The 10,228-nt window shown below is 41.4% G+C and overlaps 1 protein-coding gene across 1 annotated transcript; it reads left to right on the top strand.

Moving 5' to 3' along the window:
• The first annotated feature begins 259 nt into the window (after positions 1 to 259).
• LOC109031999 (uncharacterized) lies at positions 260 to 7,309 on the top strand. The gene is made up of 2 exons (XM_072303551.1): positions 260 to 3,859; positions 5,806 to 7,309. The coding sequence occupies exons 1-2, from the start codon at positions 1,957 to 1,959 to the stop codon at positions 5,859 to 5,861; spliced, it is 1,959 nt and encodes a 652-aa protein (XP_072159652.1). The 5' UTR covers positions 260 to 1,956; the 3' UTR covers positions 5,862 to 7,309.
• Positions 7,310 to 10,228: the final 2,919 nt, after the last annotated feature.

Below are 10,228 nucleotides of genomic sequence, written 5' to 3'. Positions count from 1 at the left end.
CTTGAGTCGGGGGGTTTTCCCTTTTACCCGCCCCTCTGTCTTGGATCGCGGCTCCTCTACACTCTACACTGCCGTGCTAAGGAATGAGAACGCCGTATGAACATTAGGGAGTTGCCAAACTGCTCTGGACAAAACATGTATTATTGAAGAAAGTTATGCGTATTAGTCCTTGAAATTTTTAGATTAAATGGACCGCGTTCAGCAGAAAGGAACCAAGTCACATCAGCTATTGCCAAATTTAGCTGGGCAATTTAATATTGTAATAGAATGGGGCCCTATCACTTACGTTTTAGGACCACATTCCATTATGCTTTCTAGCTCATTCGGGCCGAAAGCCATCGATTTCGCAAGTGCGGGCTCAGGCGTCAGCATTTGGATGTTTAGAGTTTACATCTCGGAGCGCCGATGTTTCTCGCAATCACGTCTTTGACGTCATCGCGTCATCGGACGCTACGAGATGTATGCTCTCGAGATTCGCCGCGGATTCATTCGTATCTTCGAGGCAGCGAGTATAGGTAGCACCTAGCCAGTGTACCAAGTGTATTACCGTTGTATTGATATTCGAGATATAGAGTCAGCTCTGCCATTTGACGAGCGTTGGATTATTTCATCCTCCCCCCCATTACATAGTGGAGACTCCGGGAATCGAGCACGTCATCGAAGATCCCAGGTAAGTAGGATAATTTGAATTTAAATTAGAAAATCTACAGAGTTAGTAGGAATTTTTCGAGCTTCACCAAGTCAAAAATTCACGAAAACCAAAGGTAATTTTCAATTCATTGATAGTACGAACAGTTAGTAAGTTTCAAGCTTCACAAAGTTGAAAACAGAAAGCGGTTAGTAGACAGAAAGTCGTAAGTAAGTTTATTGGAAGCGTTCAATATTCAGTGAAATTCTATTCACCGATTTTCCATTTCATTTCATTTGAAATTTGTTTTCAGTGAAATTTTATTCGCAGATTTTACTGCAGATCATTTTTGGGGCAGCAGAAAAGAATTTAATTTTTTTATTTAGACGAAAGTCTTGAATAAAGTTCGTTTATTTTATTCGTTTTTTCTAAAATTTCTGGGGCAGCAGAAAAGTAATTCAAGGAATTTAGACGAAAGTCTTAAGTAAATTTCATTGAAGCCTTGAATTATCAGTCGAATTTAATTCGCAGATCTTACTTTACGTAGTAATTTTACAGAGCTATAGATAGCTTCAAATAATTTCTGGGGCAGCAGAAAAGCTATTTATTAAATATCTGTTTTAAACTTGTGAGTAAGATTAAATCTTCGTGAAGTTTAACCTGTGCATACTTGAAAGTTCTGAAAGTTGATTTTTTTTCAAGCTATCATACTGGCATTTTTTTTTGAAGAAAGTTTAGTTTAAGCATATCATCTTCTTTGTGCCCATTGCAGCAATTTGGCGACTTTGTCTCAGATTTACCTTCCCGTGCTGATTCTCGTACGCAGCTGTGATCAAACTTTTCAAGTCACGACGCTGATTGCGCAGAGAATCTGGACGCGCGACGATATCTGGGATTTCTTTAAGCCTTTATGCTGATTCTTCTTTCATTGCTTCTATCAGTGTTTGCTAAATTAGTGCCGAGTACGCGGAAGTAACTAAATTTTTTTTTGTTAAAGTCAAAATTTTCTCTACTCGTCGGGAAATTGTGCGTCGCTCCATAATCATCGCGTCGAGTAAATAAACAGTAAAAGCTGCCTTGTCTACATTGAATTGCGACTTGTGTGAGAGTTACGGGAAGCAATTCAATGAAGAGAATAGCATAATACGAAAACAATCTTTTTCAAAATCGCTTTTTCAGAGACTCGTAGCTATGTTTCCAATCGCGCTCGTTGCACCAAGAGCGGTTGCAAAAAACGCTGATGCCAGTAAACACAAAGAAAGACCGACCGAGTCCACATTGCCTCATGCCGGTTTAATTGAGAACGAGTACGATGCGGTCGGGTTTGAATGGCAAACCGAACTTGTGCAGGCAGTCCCGTAGGACCAAGAGACATACTGTTAGAGGGCATGGAGACCAGAGACAACGGCCGGAAAATGACCCAAAACTGGAACCAAACATTTCAACCTGGTTTATGGGGGCAAAGTTCCGCGCAGATGGATCCTCGAGGACACAGGGCCTTCCAGGAAATACCGGGACAAAACCGAGAAATTCAAGAAATGTTTAAAGCCCAGCTGGAGGTGACGAGAACGTTGAGCCAATCCATAATGGAATGGAACCAGTTGATAGCAGGATCCAACGTTCCCCGATCAGCAGAAGGACCAATAATTTCAATTAAGGCACCTCCCTTCAAGAGACGTTTCAAGGGTGAAAGTGACTATGAGATCAGAGACTTTTTGAAAGACTTCGAAACGCACTATCGCAAGTGTTCGGATCAAGAAAAGCGGGACCAGCTCAGGAGTCACCTAGGAAAACGAGCCGTGCAGTATTATGACAACGAGGAAATAGCGTTCCAAAACTGCGAGTCTTTTGAGGAAACCAAACAAAAACTGATCGAATATTTCGATGATGATGAGGATGCCCTCCAGAAATTCTCTACGCGAACGCAGAGGAGCGATGAGGACCCGTTGGATTTTGTGCAAGCGAAGAGAAAACTGGCGAACTTGGCTAAAGTGAACTCGACTGAAGCACAGTTAGTGAGGAGTATAGTAATGGGATTGGCACCGGAGTATTTGGCCCAGGTGATTAATAATCGTGATTCAACAATTAAGGAGTTAATAGACTCAGTAAAAAATGCTAAACTGGCCGTTGCCGCAGCCAGCAAGGGTAGAAACTCTATTTTGGCTGTGAATCACTATACTGGGCAGGAATCATCCTTAGAATCCCGGGTGAAAGCCACTGAAAATACTCTAGCAACGTTGGTAGCCGCAGTTGATTCAAATCGTGCAGAGACGGAGAGGAATAGTCGAGCATTGAACGCTATGAGGCAAGACTTGGCCAGGGGAGTTGACGCATTAGTAGCCGCAGAAAGGAGGTTACGAGAGGCAATGTGCGGTAACGCGCCCTGTCAAGGACAGCAACAAATGGCAGGGATGCCCTTCAAGAAAAGAAAATGGACCCGAGGCCAAGAAAATGACGCACCGGAAACAGCAAACCCCGGAAATCAGCAGTGTAGATGGAACGGAAACGCGAACCAGGCCATTTCAAGGGCGCAACCCGCAAATCCTCTTCTAAGCCAGCAAAGTTCCATTCAGGAAAATCATGATCCGTCGATCAGTACAATAAAATCTCGTGATAATTTTGTTGCTAAAATTTATCCTAGAAGTAATTTTCCTGTAAAATATGAGGGTCATAAGTCTTTTGCTGAAACCAATGAAAAGATTTTGGACAAATCTGCATATGATTCTCCAGATTCAGATACTGTGGATCAGGAGCCTATTTACATAAGAAGTGTTAATTTCATGCAGGATAAAAACTTTGAGCAAGAAGTTAATTCGAACGATAAGTTTTCTTCCAAATTTAAGGAGGTCACAGAGCAGGCTCACTCCTTGTCTGATTTTAATGATTCGAATGTTGGGTCTAATGCATCTTTGAGCAGTGTTTCAGATAGTTGTGAGGAAATTGGCGCAAGCAAAGGGATAGTCGAGCCCGTTACGGAGCGTGGGGATCCCGACGCGTTCAAGAGTTGCAAATCTGAGGAGGAATCAGCCCCATGTGAGATTCAGGAAGGAGACCCTCACAATATACAAATATTCCCTGAGGAATTTGTGAGTCCCACTGAAGAAAATAGTAAAAATGATCATTTTGATCAGCAGGAAAGTGGAGGAGAGGCATCGAAGTTCGGAAACGAGGTCGAGATGCTCACAGTAACAAGCGATGGACTTGAACTTGCGTATGGTTTACGCGTTTCAGGTAAGCAAGGTGAGGTCAGCAATTTTCAAAGCACGGACACCGCCGGTCGCGCAGTTTACAAATTTGAAAGAGTGAGTAAGAAAAAGCGAGGCTATTCTACTGCGAATTACACAGATGATGCCAAATCTGAGTTCAAAAAGAAAATATGTTTGAAAAATAATGGCTATTTTAATGGGCACAATTCCGATCATGATTTTTCTTGGAGGAGTCCCAAGAATTGGAGATTTAGGAGGAAATTCGATCCTGGGGGGATAGTGTCAATCCAGGATTTTCGGTACCAAGACGTGTAACTTTCATATCATAATGACGATGTTTTTGTTTTTGTTTAACAGGACACGATAAAATATCCTTTAATGGTCAGATTTTTTTCGTGTTTGTTTAATTTTTACTCTTCTTGGTAGACTTTTCCGAAGGGCGAATGTCCATGAAAAAAGAAGCTGTTGCAAAAAGGACAGGTTTAAAGAAAGAATCTTTTACATTTCTTGATCGTCTTATGTTTTGAGAAAAGATGATTTTTAAGTCTTAAGTTTTTAAGTTTTCTTTAGCTCTGTCAGGAACTCGTTACAGGTCTCGTTATTCATTTTTCATTTCAAAATTTTTAAATTGTATGTATGTATTTTTAGTTCATTCTAGGAGACCCGTCTCATTGTTTCTTTATTGTCTTAGTTTCTTCAGGTCTTTCTTTTCAAAGATTTTCCATTTTCCATCTTCCTTGAAGTTTTCTTTTCCCTAAAAAAATTCTCGGAGGACCCAGCCACCAATCTAGGTCAGTGCGCGGAGGCTGAAGGAAAAACAAATCATGGGCATACCGCAGTTGCGCAATTTTTGGGGCGTCGGCCGTCAATTTGGCGAAAAAATTTCTCATGTCGACATTTCAAACACGAGCGGCGCTCGCTGAATTTTCCGTGTTATGCAAGATGGAATTAGCCGGCAATTTCCGCAACCGAGCCGGACGAGTTCGATGTGTTATTGGCAGAAATGGTAAACAATGCGCCAGCTCTAATGGAGCGCCAGCTATGGATTTGCTAATTCCATTTTATCAAAAAAAGTATAAGTTAGCAATTTTCATCAATTTTCGTTGTGGATTGCCTACGACCTGTAACTAGACCAAAATTACTTAACTTCATTACTAATTTTATAAAATTGACACTCTCTCTTAGGAAAGGTCAGGATTTTTCCTCTTCCTTGCGGAATTATCAGGAGTACCTAAGCATGGACAGTTTGTAAACGCGCAGCACGTTGTTTGCGGCGTTGTCAGGTTTTTTTTAAAATCTTGATTTTATGAATGTTCATTTGCCTAATATTTCATGGTACCTGCAAATTTTACTTTTCAAACTTCCTTCCTTATTTGTATCAAGTGCGATACTTAAGTATGCCCGATGGTTTTTGATTTCTTTGAACAACCATCAACTTATTAGAAATGTCCATGTTACGTTGGAAATATTCACGAACGTATTGTAACAACAAGGAAACCCATGACAGTTTTCGATTTTTTGTCTGAGAAAAATTTCGTGGTGGAGACAGGCTATTGCCCCCGTTTTTAGGTTTCTGTTTTTCGTTTAAAAGTGTTGAATGGTTTCGACTAATTACTTGTGTTACTTTTAAAAACGAAACCTTATATAATATTGGAAATTAATTTATTGTTATTTCTACTAGTTTCCGGATAAATTTAATATAATATTTATTTAATATAATTTAATATAATAATATATTTAAAAATTTAATATTTCCGGTAGGATCGGTAAATTATGCTACCATGGTTTTTTGTTTACTTAATTTATTAATATATTATTTTGTGTAATTTACTAAGCGTATCTCTAGATTTTAAGAATCCTGCGCTGATATTTTACAGTTGCGCTTCTAAATTTTGTTAATGTAATTTTTTCTCCTGAGAATAGGAAATTACAGCGCAGTAGTCTAATCCTGTGTTTTTGGCAACGTTTCAGGACTCCTGTTCGCAATGGAGGTTTTCTTGATGCCGTCTCGGAATTCGCATCTCTGATGGGAAACGCACTGACAGTCCACGCATCCTCAATGATTCACACCAAAGTAGCGCCCAAATCGCGGGAACTTTGACTTCGCTGATCGTCAGGCAGGACATCAGCCGGCTCATCTCCTGTCGATGGGATCAGCGGCCCTTTCCCCAGCGTACCCTGCTTCCGGGGTAGAAACATCTCTCCCTGGTTCATCATCCCCTGGTTACCGTAACCGGAGTAGCTAAGCTTCGGCATCCAGCGACTGGTTGGCGGGTCGTATCCCTCAGCGCCCTCGGACGTATCAACCAATCGACGAGGCGGCAAACTTCTTCCACTGGTCGCCAGGCAGGCCGATCCCTAGGACAAGCAGAGGCCATCGGTGGGCTTCGAGACACGTTGGAGGCACTCTTCACACCCGGCTCATCCTACCTCCACTTTCGGCGGGATCCGGGCGTGCTTCTCTCAACTGATCGGCAAAGGCATCTGGACATCATCCGGATATCCTAACAATCGAGGGACATCCATTCCTGAGGGCGACACTGCGATTTGGCAACCGCGAAGCATCACGGCGCTTCATGGGACAGCGGATGGTGCAAATATCAACATTGGGCATCGCGAAGGACTGAACGAGGCGCTTCTGAGTCAGTAGAATGTGTTGGACGGGCATGGCACCTGAGATTTTTCGGAGCGACAGCAAATTTCTTTGTAGTAGTTTTAAGAACCGAAATCGGGTACTCGTACTCAATTTTTTATTTACGTTTTTTTTCGATTCAAATTTGTTTTTGAGTACCACGAATGCGCCAGGTTAAACTGCGGTGAACAGATTTCATAGCAATTTTGGGATTTTGTTACATGAACAGAACGGCTATGAAACCTCTCGAACCAAAGTTCTGATCGGGTGCCGGCAAATATAAAATGTAGCCGCTTTATTTATTTTTTTCGTAAAAAGTCATATTTTCTATTACCATTCGATTAATGTTTTTTTTACGCTAGCCTCCTTTTATTTATAATTTTTTTAAACCTACTTTTATTTTACTATTTTTTTTACGATGAAACGCTGCACTTGCTACGCAAGGGCCTTTGCTTCGAAAGGGATGGTTAAATCATTTTTTTTTCGTTTTTTTTGCCTAAGGTGGAAGAGTGTAATAGAATGGGGCCCTATCACTTACGTTTTAGGACCACATTCCATTATGCTTTCTAGCTCATTCGGGCCGAAAGCCATCGATTTCGCAAGTGCGGGCTCAGGCGTCAGCATTTGGATGTTTAGAGTTTACATCTCGGAGCGCCGATGTTTCTCGCAATCACGTCTTTGACGTCATCGCGTCATCGGACGCTACGAGATGTATGCTCTCGAGATTCGCCGCGGATTCATTCGTATCTTCGAGGCAGCGAGTATAGGTAGCACCTAGCCAGTGTACCAAGTGTATTACCGTTGTATTGATATTCGAGATATAGAGTCAGCTCTGCCATTTGACGAGCGTTGGATTATTTCATCCTCCCCCCCATTACAATATATTACATGAAAACTGTGAAGCGGATTTGTTTGAAAATGTCAGTGAATTTTCTACATGTTACAAGGCAGATCCCCTAAAATTTACGAACAACTTCGCACAAATGTTCTCTTGTAGAAAATTGAAAAACTCAGTTAAATGTGGCAACAGCCGATGTGGCTTGGTTCCTTTCTGTTAAGCGCGATCCAAATTGTGTAATATTGTCTAGAAGATTTGGAGACAGATGTTCAAAATTTTCCCGGTAAATTCAATTTTTATTGAAGGAAACATGGCAACGCCTGAAGGCTCATTCAGCGTTCTTGCTGCCGTGCTAAGGGGAGACGCCGTATGGGCCTTCAGTGAATGATAAACTCCCTTCCACAAATCACGAATTTTCGGGGAAATTTAGAAGTGATTTTCTTCAAAATTTTCAGAGAATTTCGTTCGTAATTTAAAATAAAGTATTTGAAAATTTCAATGAAAAAATTCATGACTTTTCTCAAAAATAAGTACTTTCTGGGAGGTAATTTGGCTGCATTCGAATATTCATAAGACATTTTTGTTTTGATTTTTGTCATGGGAACGGAGTTCCCCATGATATTAGAATCGTTCCGTTGCTTTCGCTATGGGATTCCCTATACCTCTGCGACCTTGAGCGTTTCGCCCAGTCTCCGATTTTTGGTTGATTTTCCGATGTATCAAAAACCGTTGTATTTTTTAGCCAATCATGTCTCTACGTCAAGTTGTGTTGATTGCTAAAATTCGCTTTCAGCGAGTTTTTTTCCACCTTGAGATGTCGTGTCTGACTGGTAAATCTGCGCAGAACCACGAAGTTCCGTTTTTAGGCAAATTCTTTTTTTTGGGAGGTTCTGATTGGTTATTTTTCGCCATCAGTTTTCTGTTCGTTGGTGCAAAAGATCGCCTACCTCGGTGTTCTTGAGAAGCCGCCATTATCCCACCTCAAATTTGAAAAATAGAAGTAAAGAAATAATAACCATCGTACAAGGTGGAAAATTGTTCTGGAGGACTCGTTACGGATAAAGAAGTCAAAATCAGAGCTCGATTGATTGATTTAATTCATGGATACGCAAATATTGCCTTAGCTTACTGCCGCGAATCGCGAATGCATTCTGGGATGAAACTCGAGACACATGATAGCATAGGCAAACAATGTCTCACAGAGAAAGGCAGTTAGCTCTTTTTCTCATATCTCAGAGGCTACGAAGACGCGAATCGCTCAAGGACAACTCTTGTGATAAGTCCCGCCCATCGTCCGAGTCTTTTAAATGCTATTTTTACTCGTCATGCCGCGGTTCTGAGATAGCCAAGTTGACTGAGGCGCCCCATTTTTTTGGTAAGGTGCGGGCACCCGGCGATCGGGAGTTCGATACCCGACAATGGGAACCACTTTTTAATGGTTGTATTGAATGTTTTAGACTAATCATCAAAAAATAATTAATAGTAGATGATAAATGTACGAACATTTTCTCGTCAGTTAATATGTTAAACAAAAATACTGGAATATACCTCCTTCATATAATCAGCCACATGTTCCCCCAAATAAACTCCAAAAAACCCAAAAACTTGGGTAAAGAGACTCCGGGCAAGTCACCATCCTCTTGCCAAAAACCTCCAAAAGCTCTTCTTTGTTCCCCTCTTCAGTGGAAAAAGAAAATATCACACTACGACAGTTTCCATTTCTGTCATAGAGTACCCCAAGCGGACCAAAGAACGGAACTCTTAGTCGTTTACACATTTACCTATTTAACAAAATCTCCAGGAGGTCACAGACAGGCTGGCAGCCCCTCATTGGACCAAAACGCACACCGTACCATTTTTTCCTTGTAGGTATGTGCCTCCAAAGTACATGAAATGACTCCTTGAGGGGCGGGCAAGTTTGATTGAAATTCACGTTGTCCTCTGAAAATGAGCTAAAATTTTACTTACCTTGAAGAAGAAGAAAATCGAGTTATCATTTTCTTCCATACACGGTAGGTATGCCTATGAGGTATGAGAGGCACCAGGAACGCCTTCCAAAATTATTGATGCAACCCGCACGACTCCGAAGTCAGCGGAAACTTTCTTGAAGCGTCTCCTAAGATTTTCCCTACGCAATAATCCCCTTCAAAAATGAATGATGCAACAAGCGCGTCCTGTTTGACCACGAAAGCTCCTCAGATGAGAAGTCTTTTGGTCTGGTCAGAAAAATATTCGAACTTTATTTTTCATCTTCTCTTCTCATTTCCCGCATTGACGGAGGCGACATTTTTTGGAAAGCATGACGCGCCCGGCCCAATGCTCTCACTGAGGATCAACCTGTAGATAGACTACTAAAAATATTTAGGAAACAGATGTTCGGGCTCACTGAGAATGAGGCCAATTTCCGAACTGATAGTACGGGATCAGAATGGAAAAAGTCAATTATGACTACGAGGAGGCTTTGTACACTTCCAAATAAACAGTGCCGTCTTTGTTGTACAAGTATTCCTGAACGATCATTCATAATGGAAGGTCATATTCTATTCGCACTTTTTTTTACGCATTGGGCCGGGCGCGTCATGCTTTCCAAAAAATGTCGCCTCCGTCAATGCGGGAAATGAGAAGAGAAGATGAAAAATAAAGTTCGAATATTTTTCTGACCAGACCAAAAGACTTCTCATCTGAGGAGCTTTCGTGGTCAAACAGGACGCGCTTGTTGCATCATTCATTTTTGAAGGGGATTATTGCGTAGGGAAAATCTTAGGAGACGCTTCAAGAAAGTTTCCGCTGACTTCGGAGTCGTGCGGGTTGCATCAATAATTTTGGAAGGCGTTCCTGGTGCCTCTCATACCTCATAGGCATACCTACCGTGTATGGAAGAAAATGATAACTCGATTTTCTTCTTCTTCAAGGTAAGTAAAAAT

This window comes from Bemisia tabaci, chromosome 8, assembly GCF_918797505.1.
Source record: "Bemisia tabaci chromosome 8, PGI_BMITA_v3".
Taxonomy (NCBI): domain Eukaryota; kingdom Metazoa; phylum Arthropoda; class Insecta; order Hemiptera; family Aleyrodidae; genus Bemisia; species Bemisia tabaci.
The sequence above is the reverse complement of the archived record's forward strand: the minus strand, read 5'-3'. Positions and strand labels throughout refer to the sequence as shown.